At 34.6% G+C, this 26,275-nt stretch overlaps 1 protein-coding gene across 2 annotated transcripts in view; it reads left to right on the forward strand.

Moving 5' to 3' along the window:
• The window catches only part of eIF2D (eukaryotic translation initiation factor 2D), a 58,225-nt gene extending 35,785 nt beyond the window's left edge, over positions 1-22,440 (forward strand). For both annotated transcript variants that reach the window (XM_081762007.1, XM_081762008.1), the window contains exons 5-6: positions 14,365-14,536; positions 19,420-22,440. In XM_081762007.1, the coding sequence (XP_081618133.1) occupies positions 14,365-14,536; positions 19,420-19,484 (237 nt within the window). In that variant the 3' untranslated portion in view covers positions 19,485-22,440. The remainder of the gene's footprint in view (positions 1-14,364; positions 14,537-19,419) is intronic.
• Positions 22,441-26,275: the final 3,835 nt, after the last annotated feature.

Here is a 26,275-nt window from a genome sequence, read left to right on the forward strand (position 1 = left end):
ATTTTAATCACGAATACCTTGGTCCAGGCTCCAGACCAGAGTTAAACGTTTTAGTCAAAATTCGAACCAGGGGGGTCTCAGGGGGCGTTTACCGGGACATGTAAAAGTAGTAGAAAATGACCGATATTAGTGTTGAATTCATAGTTTTCGCGGTCGCTGAAATCAATGGTGACACTTCCATTAGCGATGACTTGCAAATTCAGTTACAATTGCATGCTGCCAGGAGTCAGCGGGGGGGATACCGAGACACATCAAAAATAGCCCAAAATGACCGATATTTGTATCAAATCCATAGTTTTCGCGGTCGCTGAGATCAATGGTGACACTTCCACTAGCGATGACTTTCAAATTCACCTACCATTGTATGCGGGTCGGGGGTCACCTGTGGAGCGTTTACCGAGACACGTAAAAATAATCCAAATTGATTGTATGAAATCCATAGTTTTCGCGGTTGCTGAGATGAGTGGTTATACTCCGACGTTGACTTCCAAATACAGCTTTCTTCGGCTAAGGGCCAGAGTTTTTATTTATTCGAACCAGCGGGTTTTAGGGTGCGCTTACCGGGACATGTAAAAGGTGTAGAAAATCAACGATATTTTTTTTTTTTCCTTTCGTTGTTCACTTTGTTTACATAGACATTTTACCTGACCGATACGAAGAATGAGTATTTCAGCTAGTGTTTAATACAGGGTTAGTTCCATACATTTTTAGTTCTAAAAAGGAACTCGTTTATTATTACTTTCGTTTATTGTTATGCTTTGTACTAGGTTGGCGTCCACACCGTACAATTATGCGAAAGATAGGTTTCAGTATCGATCAGAAAGATAGGTTTCAGTATGGATTTCTGAAAGTATATTGCGTTTACTTTTACGTTTTTATCAACCTTGCGTATCAACAACTTCCCCACATAACTGAATTCCGTAACAACCATGAACCCACACTTTTGGCAGTGGCGAACAAAGTTTCAGTCGCCCTTGGCATTACTGACACGGTGAGACGCCGAATGCACCGAGATGATATATGCTTCACTGTGACACTGTATGCCATTTAGGCATCACCAGGTGCTTTTCATAGTTTTCTGCAGTTCGTTTTTCGTTCTTAATGTGACGCGTAAGCAGGTGGTGTACGCAGGCCTTACGGACACATCTCAGGCAGAGCCGTTGAAACTGAGGTGTCACAGTTGAGGTCAGTCAGGCTGTGTTCACAGCGGAAGATGCCAAATAGGATGATTGATTCATTGCACATTGGGTTGGAGGATTTTCGTGGCACGCCAATCGGCGGATTCCATGCAGTACTGCAGATCTCACTTTCATTGGAGTGCTATTTCTGATACTATCCGTGGGTGACTACTTCGCCATATGCGTGTGGTTTCTGTAAGGGGCCCCGATTTCCGACGCTGCTTCACTATGCATATGTAGGAAAAACAAGCTTGGAAAAAGGCCATGGCACACTTCCTAGCAACGATTTTACTTAGGCACCATTTGGCGACAGTCACGCAGGAGACTTGCCCACCTAACTTCAGACACCTACTGCTCGCGACAGCAAGTGTGTGGCCCTAGGTCATTCCTCAGATGCCAATGCGTTCTAGTTAAGTCCAATATGATACCTTCTGTATTTACAATTCAGGTATGTCCACATGGTGAATGTTACACTTCTCTTACGCAAAGTTAATACACGGTTCGGCGGTGGTATTATATGTAATCGACAAATCTATCAATATTATTGAATTGTCGGCAGTTTAATTCCTCACTAGCGTACTTCACTAATTTCCAAAAGTCATATTTTATTTATAGTATGTTAATACAATAATGATCAATTTTAAATGCTTTTCCCGGTGTTTGCTAGGTAAATGAAAACCCGTCATATACTATTATGATTTTATTCTAGGTTTTTCAGTAAAATATTAAGGTCAAGTTAATAGTGCACCTCAAAAGTCTTCCAGAAGGAAATGAGTACTGTAGGTTACATAGCTTTGTGGGGGTTAAAATAGTATTAAATGAGCCATAATTTACTGGCATATAAGGGTAATCTAGGTGATGAATTTTGTAATTTCCTCCCTCTTCAATTCACTGCATGCTTTCAAACATTTCACTCCATTTGTTATCAGCTTTCCAGAAAATAAAGTTTGCGGAATTCAATCGTGACATTTCAGTGGCTGAGACCCTACGTGATCTCTTAGTAGGAGGTCTGAAAAGTGTCATCTTGCTGAAGGTGTGCATGGTAAATATCTTTTTATTAAATTGGTAAAGCCTATGGGAAAATCCAAACTCCTCCTCGAGTAGTGGGTAGGAGAACGCCTGTAGATGTAACACTTACCGAAGAAATTCGAGCCGGATCACGTCAGCACTGCTCTATTGTCTTGTAGTTAATATAGCAATCTACAAAGGCTAAGTGAAATTCCTTTCACTTCAGGTTGGGTTTCGGTGCAGGGCTAAGAGCCCTGTCTTGCTAAAGTTCAAATTGTTAAACTAAACTGTTCACCTTAGGAGATAAGAGATGGCAGGAGGAGAAGGACTTGACACTGACAATGTGTAATGTAGATACTACGTTGTATCCAGAAAAATTGAAGTATTAGTAAGAGAACCAACAGACACGAAATTTACATCACTGCAATACAAGAAAATAAGATGTTCTGGGACAAGCCCAAAAGGACAGGACTTCGGAACAGGTTTCATAGTACAGAACAGACTTAGGAAAATAAATAAATATAAAAAAAGCACCTGAGGAATTAAAGGAAGTTTACAAATATTTACGATGATATCAGTCCATGTTCCCTTAGAAGAAAACTACAAAGAAGTATTTTACGGTATGCTAGAAAAAACATGTGATAATATGGCCAGACATGACATGATAATACAGGGTGATTTTAATTTGAAAATATGATATAAAGAGACAACATATAAAGTTTCTGAGAAATATACGCTCCATCAAGAAAATAAATCAAAACTACTCAAAGCATTCGGAATAGAATGGCCTAAAAAGTATCTAGTTCCTACACAAGAGAATACAATTAGGGACGTGGAAATCCACTGTCAATAATGTAAAAAATCAAATTGATCATGTCAGCAAGTCAAGTACAACCCAACATTCATAGTAGATGTAGGAGAATTCATAATTTATAATTGCGACTCTCAACCACTTTTTAGTTCAAGAGAGAAAACAAGTAAAATATCAAATACTTCAAGAAGACAAGAAAATAGTGGAACACAGAAGTGTTCAAAATAAAAGAAAATTTACGAGAAAGAGAGAGATAAAATATAAACAAGCGAATTTAGTTTAACAGTGTGAAACTACCGTAGACCTCCAAACTATGAGAATTCATACTTCAAGTACTACATCTATAGCTACTAGAATAGAGTAATAAGATCAAAGATAGAACCTATTTCTCGGACGCTTAATCCATATCAAAAAGCCATTATTGGCTACCTCCTACTGTTTTTGCTGTATGGACATCGACAGTGAAACCGGAAGTGTTAATTGAAGGCTATCACTTTCGGTTGCAATAGAGGAATAAAATCGGAAGTGAAACATTCGGTACTGATTCCATTTTAAATAACTGCTTGTCGCTAGATATTTCAGTTTTATCCATTATGCGATCAGTTGTAACCGGAAATCGCAAATTTTCGTCACTTTCGGTTTTGAACAGATAGACGAAAGTACAGACAAAACTTAATCTTGGGACGCTCAATCAGTCAAAAAATCGCTTTCGGTACGTCTTACTGTTTTTGTGTTATAAAGAAGGATTGAAACCGGGAGTACTAGTAAATTTCAATAACTTCCGGTTTGGTAAAGGATTATGGGTGGTAATGATATGTTCTCTTCAGATGTTCAATGGATGCAAAACCGCTTTTGGCTACCTACTATAGTTTTTCTATGGCGACCAACGTTGAAACCAGGAACAGTTGACTTCTACCACTTCCGGTTTGAATAGAGAGTTAATGCAGGAGATTCAACCTATTCTTGGGACCCCGAGTCGCTTCTTGATATCCTTTACAGTTTTTGCTCTATGGAATCAGTCCTTAAACCGGAAGTCATAGTAAATATGATCCTCTTCAGGTTTTGGTAATGTTGCGGCTAGTTGTGGCATGTCGTCTTGAGACCGTGAATCGTTTGCAAAAAACACTTCTATCTGCTACCGTTTTCGTTCTATGGCGATAAACGTTAAAACCGAAATGGCTAACTTGAACCACTTCCGGTTTGAATGGAGGAGATGGAACTTATTCTTAGGGAACTGAATCAATTGAAAACAACTCGATATCTCGTATCGTTTGTGCTCTGATACCTGTTAACAGATGGACAGACGGACGGATGGACATAGCCGTTCTATACGACACTTACGCATAGCGTAGTTTGGAAGTCTAAAAAAGGAATACTACAGAAGAGAGATTTGAAAACAAGGTGAAAAAATCATTTTTATTGATTTTTTTTTTATTTAAATCGATTTTTTGATTTGAATAAAATCTTTTTCCTCGTGTAATAAAAGTTGCGAACTAAAGTAAAAACATTAGGAATTAGTATTAAATGTTTATTATGCCATTTAAGTGAAAGTATTGGTTTTGAAGTTTGAATTAATCCCCAATCGTTATCCTATTTCGATCCCAAACAATGTTTCTTAAGCATTAAGGAAAAAGTACCGTCAGTTGGGGTGACTTTGGCATACTTCATGTATATTTTTGTTAGCTACTTTTTCTGTGATAAAGCTATTGCATTGTTTGTGATATATAAATATTGAGGGAAGGCTACTGTATCATTGGATATTCGAGTCTTAAAAGTAGGACTTCTCATTACCCAGGAAAAGAAACAACTGCACCATGCCAATTTTACAACAGTATTGAGGTGTCTTTGGCACCCCCTCTTTTCTTTGCAGAAATGAACAGAATAAATCATAAGGATGCCACAGTCAAAACTCCCATGCAATTCTGTTGGCTTACTGCAAAGTTATAGGGATTTTTGAATTCGGAGTGACTTTGGAACCTTCAATTTCATATCACTTACGTACGACAAAATACAATGTACTGCATCGAGTGCTTTATTATACTTCTAGAAAAATGTAGAAATGCTACAAATAAAGATAGTACATTGATAGGGAAAGAAAATTGCCATGCACAGAATATGTACAGAGATGTGGACCTTGAACTAACTTGTAAGAAAGAAAAAGAAAAAAAAAAGCAATTATTCTAGCTCCTGGCTACAGTAGTGTACCCATTTTTTTTTTTTTTTTTTTTTTTTTTTTTTTTTTTTTTTAAGTAGGTAGAAGCTGGAATACAAAAACAGTCGCTTTTCTGCTATATAAATGCCCATTGGGAAATTCACGTCTTTTTCGTGCCATTTCTTGGACTTGGAGAGCTGGATCAGAAACTGAAGAATTGCCAGTATGTCACATAGTTCAACTGTAGACTAATCTCATTCAACAACACTGAACACACTTTTTGTATTGTTGGAGTGGAGTCCTGTAACCCTAAATTCTTCGTCTTCAAGGACATCTCTGACGACACAAACATATTTATAGGTTTGTGCATTTCTTTACCCCTTTTAAATGACACAAGAACAAATTTCACAGGAAGAAGATTAAATTCTGTTGGAGCTTCATACTGGTAGGTGTCCATGCTGGTAATTGCTTCATTTTTAGCAGTATCATCATTTGACTGATCATCTGAAGGTAAGATTAAATCATTATCTTCGTCTGTGCCTGAAGAACTTGCAGCCGTCACACTTTTGCCTAGATAAACAGTGAGTCGTTTGTTTTTTCGTGAAGTTCTGACACCGCTTGAGTTTCCAAATCATCTTTCTTTTAAAAACTTTACCAGTGTAGACTCTACTTGCTCTTGAATTTGTTTCAGACCTGGGTTATTAACTGGTTCAGAAAAACCTCCAGGAATTCTCTTCAAAACAGCTATGGAGTTCAAAGGACAAATTCCTATTGCTGAAAAACCACTCTTCGAGTCTGGTAACATTTGCAGACATTGTTAGAAGTTCACTTTTGACCAAATGGGGCATGGTTTCGTTCTGAACAGAACTTGTACCTCTTGGGCCTTTCATTCTTCATTCGGAGCTCCTCCGTGGCTAAGCGGTTAGCGTACGCGCCTTTGGCGTGGGAGACCCGGGTTCGATTCCCGGCGGGAGCTCATGTGGTTCGGATTCCACGTTAATCAGTAGGTCCACGTCTCATATAGCCTCGCTGCTGAAAGGGACGCTAAACTAAAATCAACTCAACTCAACTCATTCTTCATTCGTCCAAAATGTTTCTCCAGACGATTTTAAACGGATGGAAGAATTCTACGTCGAGAGGCTGTGTCACATGGGTTGAGTTGGGTGGCAAACATATATTGTTTTTTGAACAAGACTTAAGTACAAAATCCACAAAGTTTGAGGACAGCTTTCCCCGATGAGTACTTTTTCTTTCTTACTGCTAAGTGCTGAAACTGGTACAAACAAGCAACATTAAAGAAGTTAATCTAGTTAAAGTTCCAAGGATGCAAAGTCACCCCAGTTCAAAAAGTACCATGTGTATACTCATTCTTGTGTGCAACAAGTTCGTACTTTCGGGATTATGAAAGGAACAGCTAAATAAATAACCATGCAAAATATGGAAAACTGATATTCTTTGTGGTGTGACGTGTGGCTCTGAAGTTTTGCAGCTATTGAAATATGACGTTCTCGCTTAGGTGTTTTTAAATAGTGTGTAGAACTGAAAAAAAAAAATGTATTCGTATAAATGTAGATGGTTTGTTAGAATATCTGTTTCACACACTTAGACTCAGCAAGTGGAAAAATTATGCTGTGTTTAGGAGTAAAAATAATTGAATACTTTTATCGGTAAATGTACCAAAGTCATCCCAGATGTCAAGCCCACCCCAACCGACGGTACAACAACGTTTATCAACATGTCATTTTTTTCCTCAAAAGTTACTGATATTTGACAGTTGCATATCTTTAAAAAATCGGAACTAGCTTGCGGCACGAAATACATATAAAATACGTCTAAATACTCCCCTATTATCTGGGAACAAACAAACAAACGCACACAAAAGAATTTTCGTCTTAAATGTCGAATAGTGATTTTCCCGTTGGAATAGTTAAGGATTTTAAAAACCCTGTGTTACGAAGAGAAGAAAGCAGGATTCCCCCATTACCCGTTCAAAACGGGATTTTCCTTAATCATTATCTGCATGAACACTCGTTTTTATACTGTGCTGTACATACATTTGAGTCTCATTGTATTATTGTTATTATCTTCCATAATCGAAATAACATAACAGAAACGGGATTTTACTTATTTTCACTTTAAATTAATTTATTTCGGAATTTGATTTAAATCAGTTCACTCTGTTTTAAAAAAAAATATAGATTCAAAAGTAAATAAATAACCTGACTGAACAAAAGATACTGCAGAGGGAAAGAAGAAGTAATTATCAAAAGTACAGAGAGCTGAAAAGAAGCCAGCGAAGCGTAGAGGTGAAAGAAAAGATGATATTCAAGGAATAACTAAAAATGAAATTGAAAAAGGCTACGTAGCAATCCAAAGAATGAATAAGGAATACTTATGAAAAAATGTAGGATATAAGGACAAAAACAAAAAAAAATAATAGATAAGAAGACAGTAATACAAAGATTGGCAGAATATTTTGAAACAATATAGCGTACATCATATCATAACCATAGAGGAGAGAAGAAAAGAGAACAAGAAACAAATAACCTTGATAGTGAAGGACAAGCAACAAAGGAAGAAGCTAAAAATAATCCATCAAAAAACGCAGAACATATCACCAGGAGGCGAAATAGTAGTAATCATGATAAAATATTCTGGAACTCAAATGAAGAGAGCAATTTACTGATTAATAGAATAAATATGGAAATAAGGAAAAGTACTCGACAAACGGAAGGTAGATAAAATTGAATGTTATAATTAATAGATGAATTATGGTATTAAATTCATCTAATATTAAAAGCAATAATCAACCAAAATATACAGAGAGTATATTAGACGCACCGATATGTGTTCATACAACAGGGACATAACAGACCTACTATTTTCATTACAGTAAATGATAGAATAATTACATGTTTGACTGTAGGTTATGGAAAGACATTCGAGAGCCTAGACAGAAAACAACTCAAGCCATGGAGGGGCCCAGGCAATTGGCATTGGAAGGAATCTTAGAAGTTGGAAGATAGAGGAAATTCTAAATATAAAGGAGTGCAACAGAGTTACAGCTTATCAGCAACATTATTATTTATAACAGCATAACATGCTGCAATTCGAAAATAATAATAATAAATAGGAAGTTATACACTAAAACCACGTATTTACTGCAGATAATGATGCAGGTGACGATGATGGTGACACCTTAGTAGCACACACGGAAAGAGAGATGACACATATATACAATAAGAAATAAATAATATATGATTGAAAAACAACATAAAGAAAACAAAAACTTCTGATGAAAATACCATATTCAGGAGGTACGAATAAAGAATGTATCACAATAGAAGACAAGGATTTTAAAACAAATGACAAGTCCCTAACAGACTGAAATTCCATTACTCATACCATAAAAGAAAGAATGCAAGAAACACGCAGCTTTTAAAAAGCGGAAATATAAGAGAGGAACAAAAATGAAAATACAGAAACACGCAGCTTTTGAAAAGCAAAAATATACGGAGGGGAACCAAAATGAAAATACAGAAACGCAATGGGATCGGTGGTAATATGAATCAGAAATGTGGCAACTCATCAAAGAAAATGGAATCTTAAGAATTCTCGAAAAAAATAAAATAAATTATGGACCAACTTGAAGAACAAGAAACACAGAGAATCAGAAATAATGAAAGTATGAATGACAGTGCAGAACCAGCATATAATTAGACTTATAAAATAGCAACTAGTAAAATGATTGAGAATGGAAAATAATTCCAACCAATGGAAATGCAAACTAGAAACCGCATGGCTGAATGGTGTTGAGATTTGAAAACACTGAAGGTACAAGGAGAGATGATGGGAAGCAGAAATAGAACAGATTAGAGACAGATATTGGAAGAGCCTAGGGCTATAACACCATGTGGTAAGTTAAGTGGTAAGACATAAAGATCAGACCAATAGATCTTAAAGCTGATGCTGCTGTTGAAGGCTATTGGTTCACTCAAGTCGTTTGTTTCTTACTGTTTCGACGTATGACGAAAAAAGCAATTTGTGATGCGTGATAGCATGTGCATTCTCATTGCTCCACATAATTGTGTTTGTTTCGAATTTATACCCTGACAGATGGACTGATGCTTCGTCAGTTAAATCTTACTAACATTAGAAACCATTTGAATATTGCACTTATTGAACGCAGTCGACAGCTTCCAATTCATTAGCCATATGTATTTTCTCCTTAAAACTGTGCTGGTCACTGCCCTTTAAATATTTCCGTATTATTTTATTATTATTACTTGAATTTACCGTACTTTTCAGCTTCTAGGCTATATGACAAACTTGAACCTATAGCCTAACGTGAGATTCAATCACATGAGCTCCCATCGGAAATGTTTAAATTCCAAAATACTTTGTGGGGTGTCCCTTTACGTGTAGGTAACTTAACAAGTTATGATAAACTAATTTATATACACACGACATAACATCACAATATTTATGTTTAACTGCAGTGTGAGAAAACAGAGATGAAATACATTGCAGGGCCGTGCGTTGAAATATAAGAAAGTGTCTGTAAGCTAAACCTACCACATTAATTAGTCAACATGTTGCTCAATACTGTGATACTAATTTATTTCTTTGTTTTATGTATTATTTCTTTTCGCTCTTCTTTCCATCTGTTCATTCCAGTAATCTGCTGAAATCATTTCCCACTGGAAACTATGAAAGATGGATAGGAACTTTTAGTAAAGAAGTCATACAGAGTATTTGGGATACGTTGATGGGGTAGATCGCTCACATCTTGTACGAAGGTCCCTGGTCTGATATTAAAATGTGAGAGCTTGTTGGACATCATGCGTGTGGTTTGCTTCCATTTTCTTGCACTAATTTTTCCTTTTATCTATACTAGTTGCGTCTTCCTTGGTCTCCATGGGTATTACTGTGAACATTAAAACAAATATTTTATGTTTATTGTAACACTATAACTGCGCCCATGAACCTTCTTATGGTTCTTCTGTTTTCTCATTTACCTTCAATATTCCATCAATTATTTTCTCATAGTTATTTTCATCATCCATCTCGTGTAAGTTACAGAGCCAAATTGCAAATTAATTTGATCCTAATATATTTTTTTTTGGGGGGGGGGGTTCTTTTTGTTCGAGAGCGAAAGAAATACTTATGAATTTTGTATTGTCTTCTAGAGAACCATATTGCTTCATTGCATTTTACTTTTGTTTCGTATATCAATCTACATAATGAATTACCAAAACATTAATGAAAACAATAACACTGAAACAAGCATATTTGAGCACTTTCGCTAAGTGCTTCTTAGATTCAAGGAAAGTGCCTATACTATACTTTTTTTTAGTATTGTTACTATGTTTTTACTATTTTGTGGTATTTTTTCTATCCTTGCTTCAGGGATTCCTTATATATATATAAATATACATACATACATACATAATTATTAAAATATTGGAAACAACTGTAGTTTGCAATACTTAAGATGTGTGACGTGGTAGCACTGATGATGCGTGTGCAGTGTCTGGACGTTAGTAGTGTGTAGGTGATCGTCTGTAGTACGCCAGGAGATATGTGTATTGAAGCAGATAGATTGTAGTGGTGAAAAATAGGAGACCTTTCTGATTTCAAAGAGAACAAATTGTAGGTGTGTGCAGTTATTTGATGCAAGTGTACCGAAGATAGCCAATGTGTTAGTTGCAAAAAAAAAAAAAAAAAAAAAAAAAAAAAAAAAAAAAAAAAAAAAAAAAAAAAGTGTCCGAAGTGATGGTGATCTACAGAACTCATGGCAAAACATCGTCGGTGATGAGTAATGGCGGAAGAAATTGAAACCTCAATGATAAAGATCGTTGAGCATTAAAGATGATTATCAAGGATCATAGAGCAAATTCTGGAAAAGTGATTGTGAGACTCAATCAGCACGTGGAACAATCTATTGCAACAATCACCGTCCAACGTGACTTGTACAAACTCGACATCTGCCATCGGGTTTCAGTTCTAAACCGCTGATCACCGCTAACATTTTACCGCGAAGAACATGGTGCCAACAACAAGCAAAGTGAACCACCTTTTATTAGAAGTGCGTAATATGATCCAATGAGTTCTTTTTCACCTTATTTCTAACGACAGATCGTATTCATGTGTGATGGATGCTCCAAACTGTTTCCTCTCTAGCATAGATAAAGAAGGAAAGAAAAGTTAAAGGCTCAGATTCTGTGAGCCACGATTTTCTCGTATTCTGTTCGTTGTGTGATTATACCAATATGTCTTATTACTTGGGTGATTATGTGGACTTATTTTAAATTACCACGTTCATCCTATATGGTCCAGATGTTTCCAGCGAGTGATGAAAACTTCTAAGATTGCATAATTCACAGTATTGGAGTTGTTAGGTCGTGGGTTTATAAATAACGGGTGTCCTGACCCACCTAATGTGGAGCTCAGATTTCAGATTAGATATCCTCCGTACGCTACGTCTTGAATAGTATTTACTGTCACTCAACACAGCACAAACACAAGATAGACACACTGTTACTAATTTACAAGGATTACTCGTTGCAATACATGGGTGGATCCATTTTATATATTGTCATGGTCAAAAGTCTTAAGTACTAATTTTTCAGGATTTTCTAAATAAAAGACATTGTGTCTATACCAGGGTGCAAAATTTCAATTCAGACGCACTCGCCAGTACAAAAATGATGGTCGCCAGTATCTCTCACGTACAGTCCGCAGCAAAAAAACCTACAACATGAGCATGTAAGTTTATTGTGAAGCTACCCCTAATAGCGCAGGGAATTAACATAACGTCTAAGTGGCACGAATCACGCCAGGAGAAACCTCGGCGTCCTCCCCAGCACACTTATTTTGGAGCAAAAGACTTCGTCGTTTCACAATAAACTTACATGCTCATGTTGCAAGGTTTTGCTGCGGACTGTACAAATTGAGAGGTATCCCCCCGGCCTTTGGTTTGACAGAGAAAGAGATTGCATCAGAGCATAAAATTTTAAAACCAGACAATTAGATTCAGATTAAATTGGACAATTCATATACGAATACATGTTAAAAATATCTTACCTTAAGACTTCACCTTTGTGTAACGCTCTCTCTCTGCACTGAAGTAGCAGTTGTCGATTGCAGTTTGCGGATCAGTCCTTAAGTGAAGGGCCGGTGATGGAAATTGTCGGCAAATCATCAGCAAAAATGCACAAAATTTGACAATTGGAAGCAAATTTGGGAATCTCGTAATGAAGTTTTCGATTGAAGGTGGGTAAGGAGGGGCGAATTACAACGTTGTGAAGACTTCACTTTCATGTCCGTTGTGAAGAGTTCACATTCCGTGTTTTCTCTCACTCAGTGATAATTATTTTCATGCGAAACAGAAACTGGCAGTCCTGTGAGTTTAGGCAGAAACCATTCCGCCTGAACACTGGTCGCCAGCTCCAAATTTCTAGTCGGCAATGGCGACCTGGCGACTGAAAATTTTGCGCCCTGGTCTATACAAAACTGTTTATTTGAGTCCTGTTTTGTAGAATAAACAACGTTTTTCATATAAGGGTACCAGAATGCATGATCTTGCTTACATTGAGACATTTGTTGATTAAAACTCCTTTGCAGTAAACCGGTAAATAACGAACAAACAGCTAATATCACGCTTTATCTGGTAATGCATAGTTTTAAGGACACATACTGGTGCTTGTACGAACCTTTACCACTAGTTGTCTACTACAACGAACAGTTGTATGTGTGTGCTATTCAATCGTGTCGTATATAGATAAATTTGTGTGAATATGTTGCATGCGATCGTGCTGCTTTCACTCGCTGAATTAGTAAATTAGTATAAAAAGAACGTACAAGTACTATAAAATATGGAAGAAAAACTTAACTAAGTGTCGAATCACGTGCTCAAGTTAATATTTTAAGAAAAGAGCTATTCTGTGCGAAAAATCATTCAGTGGTTGCAGGTATCAGTCGGGGCAATGCGTTGGACTCTTGAAAGACAGCCACAAACTGGTGTACATATTGCACGGAAACAAACTGGCTGATCAGAAATAATTTCTCAAATTTCATTAAAACTACATGCAAACAGAATAGACGTTAACCGCTCTGGGAGCAGCAACAGAACTACAGAAGAGCCGTTCCCAATCTGTATCACATAGGACGGTGTTCCGAAGCCTGGAGATTTGTATTTTGGAGTGCGGTTGCAGAAGAAGAAAACTTTCCAGTAGGAAATATTACAAAAAGTACTATTGTGCCACAACATAAATACTGAACCGATGAACAATAGAAAATGGTACTCTGCACCGACGGATCTTAATTTCAAATTTCGATTTCCAACGCCAGATTTATGTGCATCACCCTTCCGAAAAGCGCTTTCATTCTGATGTTAATACATAGTAAAACATGGAATAGGTAGTGTCACCCTTTGGAGATTTTTTACAGCCAATCAAGTATATGATTTAATTCAAATCAACAGAATAATGGAGAAAAACGTATATCACAACATTTAAGTGAGGAACGCGAATTTTGGGCTGTACTTTGTACAACAGGGTGACGATCCCAAACATGCTTCCAAGTTATGGAGTAATTATCTGCAAAACAGAAATGATTATCACATCATCAGAAAAATGGAATAGCCACCGCAGTCTCCGTATGTCACCCATTGCGCTCTTGTGGTATGAACTTCACATGACGGTCCGTGAACACATGCGAACGAATAGTAAAGAGCTCTTGAATGTTTTTCAAAGCTGTTGTAGTTGCATAGAATCTCAAAAGTTGGATAAATTGATCCAACAAATGAGATTTGTAAAGCTCTTGTCAACGAATTGCCGATCCTTAGCCTTGATAAATTTCGTCAATAAATTTGTCTCAATGGAAACAGGACAGGAATTTTATTTTCCTTCTGTGATCATTGATTTTTATTTTACAAAAAGTCCAACAAACAGGAGTTTGTATGGATAATATGTATTTTATTTGAAAAATCAGTAGTATGCTCAGACTAATATATATATAAAATTAGTTACTCTAATCATGACTTCTCTAAAATACTGATTTTGTGAGGACTTTATATGTACATTTTACAGGTGATGTACTTTAAAAAGTTTTGTCGTTAACTGTTACTTTAGTAGAAGTAGTATACTTCTTATAATTGTGTGTAAATAGTAGTGGTAATAGTGACACTGCATTGAATAATTGTAATATTTCAGGTTACACTTGTGGATAACTTAGAAACCTATGGAATTAGTTGTCAAGAATTTGCACATAAATGCCAAATAGGAGTAGCTGCTAGTACGGCTGTGAACTCTGTACCGGGTAAGAAAAGCCCACAAGTGTTAGTGCAAGGAAACCAAGTTGCTTTCATCGGAAACCTGTTGACAGGTAATTGACAAAATAATTTTTCGATTTTCATACATTTAATGATAGACAATAAAGCAAAATATGGACACAACTATTACAGCTAGTATGCTGAGAGTCGGGTTTCGTACATGTAAATATTTAAGTTACGTTTAAGTCAACTGTCCAGATTTAATTTCATGTGCATTTTTTTGGGAGTGTTGCGAGGCATGTTTTGATCTCTTTAGTAGAATCCTTCGTTTTGTTTCTATTTTTTTTCAAACTATTTAAATAAATATTTGTTAATGAGGTTAGTTTGTTAATAGCAATTGTCTTATGCAGACGTAACATACAAGTTTCATTTCAGTCTTAAGTGCTATGACGAAAAAAAAAGTGTTATAACTGCATTAGAACATAAAAATATTTGAACATATGCATACACAATATGAAGATCGCGTAAAATACTGTAGTGACAATAGGTCGCACTAATGACAAAATTCGTACTGTTTATGGACATGAGAGTTGCCTTTCTAATGTTACGCAAAATTTACAATACTTATAAACTGAATTGTTTTGTATCTTTCATTTTTTCATATTAATATAATAATAAATGAAGTAAAGAATTAAAATTACTTTTAGTACTTAATTACAGTTTTTTGAACAACTACTTTTAACATTGTGCCCCTTTGATATAATCTCGTTTGATCATGTCACTTAAAAATATTTTATTTTTTGCTTTAAATTCCTAAAGTTGAGATTACTTAACTTTTGTCGAAGTCCAGAGCTAGTTAGATATGTTTTTTTTTCTCTCTCTCGAAAATAGTAGATTCGTGCAAATCGTGTATAACTGTTTTATAGACATCGTTAGCCCCATCGTAGTCAATTTTAACAAATCTATCCGTAAACAACTTTTTCCGAAGTTTAGACTTACATAAATCATTTTCGCGTATCTAGAAACAAAAAAGTTTTTCTTCTTCTTAATTGACGAAAATCGATAGGGAAAATTCTTGTCTTCAGAAACTAATTTTCCTGGAGGTCTTTCAGTTAATATTTAGTGATCCTTACTATACCTCCTTTCCCAGTTCTTTTCTTCATCTATATTCGTGAATGTCAGTGCTTTATGTCCAATAATTCAAAAACATTACATAAGAATTATTATTATTATTTTTTTTTTTTTTTTTTAAAGTCACCCTTCCCTCATTTTCTTCGGGTGGAGTTTCTGGATTTCCGGAAAATAAATGAGATATTCTGTACGTCAGATAGCACTTTCCGTATATGCTAAATTAGCAAAATGCCCATTCTTCGCACGAGAAGAACAAGATTTATTGAAAATATTTGGAATTCAGGTACAAAATTTTCATGCTTTCAAAATACATGTTAATATAAGTTTCATTTCATTGGAACTAAGTAAAAACTCATACAATCGTTTTTGTGTAACTTTCCTTTTAATGTCTTTTATCTAGTTTCGAAACTTAAACCAAATTCACTTCTCGCATGAAATATTTATATTTTATACAGTAGATGTATATATACAAGTTTCATAGCTGTATACTGAGCTCTTAGAAAATAATAATAATAATATCGGTATAATAATAACCTTTTAATCAACCTACGTACTTCTCGTGGTAGAATTAATAATAATAAACTGTCTTGCACACGGTTTAGGATCATAGAGATTATTCCTACACAGCCCCAGTGTTCTAAAACAATGAAATAATTATCACCTCTTTCCATGCTTTTTATACATAGTTTCAAAAAATCCCGTCTTACCCATATTCGTCTGAAGATCATATTAGTGCAAAATTTCAATTTCTTACTCTTAACTGTCTCCCAAACTCTGGTGAAATATGGCAATTTAGATACAAAACTTGCAGGCCTGCTTTTATCCTTAGGATTCACATTTTGTAAGACTGCGTTTACCATCAGCGTAGGGTTCAATGATAAAATTTGTTATCAACAATATATCAAGTTCCTATGCTCGACTGTTTCGAAGATCTGGTAAATGGCGAAAACTCTTTCCAGCTCCCTTTTCTCCCCTTAGAGCAGAATTTCTTAAGATTTTCGCATTTCGTAAAAGATGGCGTTATCCTCAAGCTGAAGTAACAAGGAAACTATTTGTACATGTTTGTACTTTTAAAACTTTCGAAAACCTTTTGAACAGCTCAAACTGTATTCAGCCGTTCCTAAATCTCTATTTACTGGAAACCTTTGCACGAAATTTCGATGTTCTGCTTGTAATTTTTTCAGTGTCTGTGATGCCAACATCATTTATGCATAATTTGATGCTTCTACCGTTAGTAGTTTCTGAGATTGGTTAAATGCTAAATAAATAAATGAGTAAATAATAATGAATAAGAATAAAACTCCTTTTACCCTTGCGTAGGGGATATATGGTACGATATTCCCTCTTATCTACCACATCCTATGACTCAAGAATAATACGCACACAAACTTTCAAGGTTTTACTTCAAATAATTACGGAGTCGGCTGAATAAATTAAATAAAAAAAAAAAAAAAAAGTAACTCTCGTCAGTTTTGTTGCATTTCGCGGAATCCTGCCTTACCTACAGCCTAGAATCCGAGAAGAGTATTTATACAAGTTTTCAAGGTACTGCGTCTAATAGTTTCGGAGATCTAGTGAATGCCTCCATATATATGTATATATATATATATATATATATATATATATAAACGACGTTCAAGCCCCGTTTCCTTTGAGATTGCATTTCGGCAGAATTTCGTCTTATCTGTAGCCTAGGACCCAAGAAGAATATATAAAATGTCTAGGTTTTACGCGTAGAAGGATATACAAAATGTCGGGGATCTGTTAATGAGTGCCAGTGGACCATTTATTCTTTTATATACGGGGCGTAACAAAAGTCTGCATCCTTCAGGGTAGAATTTTTCAAAACTTTTGTTCTTTAGCGTAGACTGCGTCGAGAGTTAAAGTTCGTCATGTTCAGTTACAGTTACATGTTGATCAACGTATGCAGTATGTAACATGTAAAACTTGCACACATGTAAATGTATATAGTTTATAACTTTATTGTTAAGCATTGCTCGTTCATATTATACATTCTTTGATAAACTGTAACATAGTGTGTCCATACACTATTACATTTGATTTAATAAGTTAAGAAAGAAAAACAAATAATGTAAAGTGTGGGAAACATATTTTAAGGAATGGAAGTTTCAGATCGTTCAAGAAGAAGAAATTTTGAACCTATTTCTTTGCAGGAAAAATTAATGTGCAACTGAAATATTTAGAGAGCACAGTGAGTGCGTATTTATTGTTTCTCAACAGAAGTCGTCCTTTGTTGTCTCGTTAAGACTTATATTCTATTCGTGACGTTCCATTTTTAGTCTCACCAGCAAACATAGGTAAAGAGTGCGGGTGTACCCTGCAATTACTACTAGCTGCTTCTTTACATAAATCATTTCTTAATGCCTAAAACTCTTACTCAATTAACGTCTTATCACTTTTACTAAAGTACAGAGGTAGGAACTGCTTAATACCATTGTCATTTAAAATAAATTGGGGACAGTGATGATTTGAGACCACCTTCATCAGAAAGGGGCAGACCTTATGTACACGGGAGTAAATAGTAGTACTGCGAAAATACTGGTAATACAAATTTAGGACAATTGGAGGAAATTTCGTACTTCCAGGGAGAGTTTCTCCCCGATCCATCCCGTGAAATCATCGATGATTGGGAGAATGAGTGAGAGATCAGTAGGTGTGCATACTATGTCCATTGCTTTCCTTATAGGGAATTATGGAGAGGCTTAAGTTTTATCTCTACCATATTACTTTAGTTAAAAACATTAACTATTTATTTTACCCGCAAATTTACCAAACCTTATGCCCACTACTGTTTAGCTGCACCAGTAGTAGGACGTAAATATAAGAAACACACATTATTCAGGGAAACATAGTGAATTACACGTCTTTTTTTTTTTTTTTTTTTTTTTTTTTTTTTTTAACTTCCGGGAATTCCGAAAGTATTAAGTACATTATATATTCAGAAGAGAGAATTACACTGGGTGAGATTATTGTATCAAAATTCAATGCAAACAATTTATATGTATTTACAACTTAATAATACGTAATTTAAGGGGAGGTAATCGAAGTGCTCTATTTATGCATAAGCTGCTGTTACATATAACCTGGCTTTTTCTTTGACCATAGGCTCGCGTAAGGTAACCAAAGCAATCCTAATTCACGAGCAATTAAAATTTGAGTATTTCAAATACTAGAGGAGGACACTTTTAAAGAAAATGTATTGTCACCATTATCTTTGGGCGTTACAATGTTCATAATTTTTAGGACTATTCTTAATCTGCGTGTTTCTTTGATCAATTCAATTTATATCCAGTATCCTTATCCGTCCTTCAGCTTATTTCTATTTTCATAATTCTCTTATTCACATCTGACACCATGATTTACTATAACTATTAATAATATTCAATGCATCAAATCATGTTCATTCCAATGCATTTCTGTTGAGTGTTGCGCGTACACAATTCCCATTTGTAGAGGTTCATCAACCTGACATCATAAACTTGTTTACCAACATTTGCCAGTTCTGAAATTGAAACACATCGAAATGTTTACGAACACTTAGAATGTTTATGAGCATCACCAATGTTGATAAACACATTTTCAATGTGTGCGTGCACAAAAATGTTCATGAACATATCGTAGTCTGACGCAGTCTTATGCTTTAAGGGAAATATTGTAATTTGTACAAAATTCCAAGTTCCTAGGCCCAGCGGTTTCTGAGGTCTGGTCATTAGCGAGTAAATCGTTGGGTTTTTACTCGTTTATAGATATAGAATTAACATCAAGATATTAGTGGGATTCTTTTGAACGTAACTGCAGAAAACCATGTATGGTTGTTTAACATTATTTTTCATTTTTGTTGCAGATGAGTATCAAATCAATAAAAAGTATATTAAAGGACTTGACCTTGCACCAAAACGAAAAAAGTAAAATGTATTTATCTTCGAGACTTCGTAAAATTTTGTGAACGTATTTGAGAAGCAATGAACTTGGATAATGTTGACTGTGATACCCGGGAAAAATGGTACTTCTAATGCTGTTCTAAATAACGTTTTAATTTTGCTTCATGCTACATGAATTCTATATGACTATGTATTTTGTTGCCTTTTTGGGCGTGGAGCTACTTTTTATCAATTCAATTTGCAATGAAATTGTAAATCTTAACAAGTCTGGTGATAACAGTATTTAAACGACCTGTAAGAATGAATTCTTTGGAATTTTAAATGAAATAAGATTGTTTTGATTCATACGTCGTATTTGAGCCATTTTCTTTTTATGCGAAACATATGTTCAATACTTTCAGAAAGTATTTACTATTATTATTTCTACTAATGTTATTGTTCCTGTTATATAGTTATTTTGTTTTTAAGTCATTATCTAATCGGAATTACAATGATCTCTGTCCATTTGATGGTTTCAAACAAAATTGGGAATCATTGGTAATTAGCCAGATAAAGAGCACTGTTATCAATAAGGTTAATTGTAAACCTTGACAAATCTGGTGATAACAGTGTTTAAAAGACCTGTAAAATGAATTATGTGGAATTTTGAATGAAATGAGATTGTTTTGATTCAAACGTCGTATTTAAGCTATTTTCTTTTTATGCGAAACATATGTTCAATACTTGCAGAAAGTATTTACTATTATTATTTCTGCTAATGTTATTATTTCTGTTATATAATGGTTTTGTTTTTAGGTCATTATCTGATTGCAATTATAGTTACATCAATCCGTTTGATGGTTTCAAACAAAATTGAGTTTCAATTGTTAATTCATTTGTTAATTAGCCGGATGAAGAGCGTTGTTATATTTAAGTTCAATTGTAAACCTTCACAAATCTGGTGGTAACCATGTTTAAAGATCTGTAGAATGAATTATGTGGAATTTTGAATGAAATAAGATTGTTTTGATTCAAAGGTCGTATTTAAACTATATTTTTTAAATGCAAATCATATGTTCGATACTTAGAGAAATTGTTACAATTAATTTTTATTATTATTTCTACTAACGTTACTGTTTCTGTTATGTAGTGATTTTATTTTTAAGTCTTTACATATTGTAATTATAATGAAATCTACCCATTTGGTGGTTTAAAACAAAATTGAGTCATATCCATTATTATTTAGGCAGAAGATGAGCGGTCTTGTAAACCAGGTCTAGTACTCAACTTGTTCTTCACTACTGTAGTACAGATGTATTTTACGCTTATCGAACTTTTGCTGTTCCCACTAGCAGCATTGTACTAATCATGGTTTCTTTACTTCTGTTAATGCAATGCAGTGAGATTTCAGCGAGTAATGATTACTCAATAAATCTGTTACACAGAAAAGAAGAGCAAGTTTGAGTTCATTTATGGATGCAGCAGCGAAATTACTGAACATACTCTCATGATAATCTGAACTTTCTGTTCCTTTATTGAGAAGTTATCGTCCCTTTTCAGCACGAAGCTATACGAGACTTGGGCGTAAAATTCTGTATGGGATCTGTACAGCTCTGTATTTTCGCTGGTAAATTATGACATCTGTAGACTTAACAAAGGAAAATTTAAACTACATTAACTTTTTACCTCAATGCGTAGTATTAATCGTTCTAGACGATATTTTCGGCTTTCAAAATTTTCAAAAATAGATCTACGAAAATATTAATCTCAAATAATTAATAGTGCACATTAAGGTAATAAGTTAAATAATTTAATTACATGTAAATTACATACATTAACGTATTGTACATTTTACTTTATTTTATTATTTTTTCGTCGTTTGTACCTAATTCAATATTTATAAAGTCCATATTTATTTACACAAGTGACGAATGCAGGAAATTAAAATTCTGTTCAAATGACCTGGAATATCTACCTCTCCTTTAGCAGTTCCATAGTCTTATCCACAAATAATGCTGGAATGTAAAAATAAACCGTGTATTCTTTGTCCGTTTCACTCTTTATTGCAGGTTTATGTATCATAAACTTCGAAAATATTAATAACTTCTTCTAATAAGAGGTCTAAATGTTACAACTTAGGTTGCTTTGAACACACATGTTAATATGTATTACTTGATAAACAGACTCTATTTTTTTACTTTTACTTAGGTACATTTATATACTCAACAATGAGGTAGTTTGTTTACGAAAGGTTTCAAGTTTCATCATGTTGAAGTTTAAGTTATTTAGAGAATGAAGTGAATTAGTGTGAATTTTCACTTTAATACCTTTTAACACTAATGTTGAACTTGTTTGCTGAGAATGTTGTTAAAAACATATTACATCTAATGTGATATCTGAGTTAAATTCTTCATGCGAACTTCTGTTGAGTTTTCCTGTACGTGTCAATTGCAATCAGTTTGTAGAAACGAATACTATCGCTGTATAATAAATATTTTATATTTTTATTGTATAATATAATGATATGAAATTTGTAGTTAAACGATTATGTATTATCAAATTCAAAGCCATTCTAGGTTAGAAGAAAATGAATTAGTCTCGAAATTTGAATTGTTTTATTGATTATGCAGTATTGATCATATACAATGCTAATGTTTACATTTAATGTGAAATCTGATGATCACGGTTTGTAAATTGATTATATGAATTATTTGCTTCGAGTACATAAGTATTACAGGATGGATATAAATTCCTTGTCAACAATTTTATGAGGGGAGATCTTAATGATGCTCATACTAATAATAATCGGTCGGAAAATTTATGTCTAAGTTAAATTGTAGACGTCGAATTTTTACGTAATTTTAATCTCCAAATATGTAACAGAAATCGTTTAAATACTTTAGAAGTATGTGATAAAATAAATTTTGTATGCTACCAAAATTTGTCACGATGTTCAGTAATTTGTAAAACTTCAACTATAATAATAAATAAGCTGTCACACTTGTTTTTAACGTTTCATTCCATGCAAGGAGAAATGATTTTCTTCAAAATACTAATTTGAACTGAGATTGTTCAAGTAAGTATTGATATATGTTCATGAAGACGCAATTTGGCTTTATAACAAGACTAGATATTTAACAAAGTGTTTTCATAGAAGGCATAGTATGCCACAAGGCACATCTTCAATAATCAGGTTGAAGTTTTGTCAGTTACGTGCTACAGTATTCTTACACTGAAAATAATCTCTCAACAAGCTCCCTCGTGGTTAAGCGGTTAGTGTTCGTGCCTTTGGCATAGGAGACCCGTGTTCGATTCTCGGCTGAGGTCATCTGGTTCGTTTCCCACGTTAAAGTGTAGGTCATGTCTCATAGCCTGCTCGCTGCTGAAAGGGACGTTAAACTCAAAATCAACTCAACTGTAGATCCACATGTCATATAACCTTGCTGCTTAACGGGACGCTAAACTCAAAATCAAATCAAGTCGAAACAAATCAAATCAAAATAACCTCTTAGCATCACAAAAGCATAGTGATGGGAGTGGTAGGGAGATATGTCCTCAGAAAGGGTCTTATTTCACCATTGAAGACCCAGTGTATTGCCAACATGATGCAAACTAGTAATGATATGATAGTTTTATGTAATAATAATAATAATAATAATAAAAACAAAGTATGAGTCATCGTGTTAAACTTTCTCACTCCAGTTTCTTTTAAACTAAATCATATTGTGATACAGTTACTAATGAAGCATTTTCTTATGAAATACGAACAAAGTTATAATACTTTTCCAGAAAATTTCACCCAGAGAAAACTCACCCCTAAAAGTAAACTACACCTTGTGGATATTCTCATGAGTTTACGCATGTTGTAATAATATTAATGAAATATATACTTGCAATATGAATAATATCCCCTGAATTGTTTCTGTAAAAATCGTGCGAGAAACTCACCTCCTAGAATAAATTACTCCTCGTAGATTTCTTTCAGGCCAAATAAGTTACGACATACTGTCAGATTATTAATTGAAATATAAACAAAATCGCCTGAGTCGTTTCTGAGTAGAGCGTTCGAGGACAAAAAGAAGAAAGCAAGCCCGAAGAATAAACTATCCTTCGTAGATTTTACAGAATAAACGATTTGTCATATTGTCAGGTTATTAAGGAAATGTTCGTTTATGAAATATAAACAAGATTGCGTAAGTCATTTTTGAGAAAATCGAAATTTACTGCTAAAAATAAATTGCCCCTCGTAGAATTTTGAGACCAAATCAGTTATTCCATATTATCAGGTTATTACTATATATATATATATATATATATATCAGAAATATGATCAAAATCGACCGAAAAAACTACCCCCCGCCCTCCTAGAATATGAATAAAACAGCCGTTTTGGAGAAAATCACCTTTTTTATTTATTTATTTATTTTAACGCTTCAGTAAACAACCTTTATTTTCAGAGGCAGGAAGAAAATTCGAAGAAAAGAAAACTTGGAAAATCACATGTAAGTTTAAAATGTGGTTCAGATACGTTAGACGTTGTGGCTTCTACGCGAGTGTACATTAAGATGATCAGATCTGGAAAAAATCACTTTTTCGGAACCTGGGCCAGGAAACTTACATTCGTTGATGTCTCAAACTCTATTTTTGCACGAGCTCCGTGGCTAAGCATTAGCGTATGCGTCTTTGGCGTGGAAGTCCCGGGTTCGATTCCCGGTGGGAGCTCATGTGGTTCGGACTCCATAGATCAATTAGTAGGTCCCGTCTCATACAGCCTCGCTGCTGAAAGGGACTTTAAACTCTAAGTGAACTCAACTCGATTTTTTCACGATCACCATACTTTCTCCTTCCCCTTGCTCGAAAAAAAGAACTCAGTGTTTGCAAAATTTTAATAAAAGGATCGTATTAAGGTAAATGCGTTATAATATTTGCTTTTCATGAACGTACACTCATGTCCAAAATGATTGTCGCATTTCTATAACTGTCTTCATGTAAGAATATAATTTGATAATGTTGCAGGGTACTTTTAATACTGATACTATGTATATAATCGGAAAATGTATATTTGTGGTAAATGTCAGAGGAAAAGAATTATAAATACGAAAATTAGAATGAGTAAAACAAAATGTTGCTAAATGAACAAAAAAGTTTTATTTTCGTTTTATTATCCTTATTTACTGCTCTTTTCACATGAAACTTGCCACATACATGTCTTTGCCGATTATGAACATATTAAGATTATAAGAAATACCGGGTGAATTCATTATCAAATTATATTTCTACAACAACATATTTATAGACATGCGACAATAATTTTGGACATGAGTGTACATGCAAAGGAAAATTATGTAATTAGTTATATAAGAATCTGGACTAGTTACTTGCCAGAAAATGTTGGAAAGCTTTCAAAAGTTGGATTAAAGAAAAGAAAAGAAAGAAAGAAAGAAAAAAACTTACAGATCTGAAAAGGAAAGCTTAGACATGACTAGGTATTCTTTTCTAAAATTCGTTGTGAAGGTAGAATTGAACTGTACATTGTATATATATATCCGTCATTTGATCATTGTTGGCACTGAATTTATTTTCAACCTGTGTGCATTTATTGTGTTGGATGAAATTCAAATTTTGTAATTTGGTAAAATAATGAAGTGAGAAATAATTGAATAAAAGCGTTATTTTTTTATGTTCAAGATCGTGAAAAAAGTGAGGTAAGACATACGTACTATTTATTCTATATACTAGAAGCTTGGTGGAAGGAAGAAAAATTTCTTTGAGGGAAGTCTTACAATTTCCACTGTGACGTTACAGTGGAGACAAGGCTTTCACTGAGAATTGGTGTGGGACCATACACACCAAATTTACATATGTATAATGTGTTTCATGAAGTTACTTCTATTAGAGCCATCTATACTAATTGGAGGAATTATAAAATTTGCTCAAAAGTGGTGAAGGTGAACAATTAGATTTCGCATCGGAATCTGCAGCTTCAGGTTCGAATCCCATAGCTGGGCATCCTTTAGTTTCATTTCCTCAGTCTTACTATATGAATGCTGAAGTCAGTCCTTCATAATGATGGTTCCTTCATAGAGTTCGTATATCCCGTATTTTACGGGATTGTCATTTATTATGATTACGAGGATGTATCCTAGCGTCCAGACAAAATTCTTTGGGACGCATAACTGTCCTGTAATTTGTAGATTTTTGTAACGTTCTCATTCTTAAAATTTAAAATACTTATTGTTACGCAAGATCCTTCGATCCGCTTTACACTATAGGTTAAAATCTTGCTTGTGCTGGTAATAAACAACAAAGTATATTAATTTTCAATATTATCACTATCCATTTTGAAATAATGAAACAGAAATAATGCAGTTTTTGAGATGAAAGTCAATTTGCAAATCACATACAAGCTAGCCATATCTATTGACGTCAGGTGGCTAGGCAGCAACAAGTTTTAACTTGACTTTACTATTGTGAATTAACATGACGCATGGACTGAGTTGTTTCCCTTTTGCAATTAAAGTAATTGCCAAAAAAAAAAAAGAAAGAAAAAAAAATCCTGGATAGCTATCCTCATATGAACATTTGTAACTTTAGTGCTGTGTCCTCACATATCATAGTCGCTAACGCTCTCGCCTTTGATGCAAGCAGTCCCGGTGGGGACACTCGGTCGAAAAAGTGTAACTGATTTTAGGCCATTCATCCTCAGTGGGGGTTTTCCTTTTTTTTCACCACTCAAATGCCGGGATGATACCTAACATACAGGCCACTTCCTTCCCCTTTTCCCGGATAGTATACTCGGCGAAAGACGTCATCCTTGATACGTGACGGGCTTAACCTCTT

The sequence above is a fragment of the Thermobia domestica genome, chromosome 6, assembly GCF_964235325.1.
Source record: "Thermobia domestica chromosome 6, izTheDome1.hap1.1, whole genome shotgun sequence".
In the NCBI taxonomy this organism is placed as follows: domain Eukaryota; kingdom Metazoa; phylum Arthropoda; class Insecta; order Zygentoma; family Lepismatidae; genus Thermobia; species Thermobia domestica.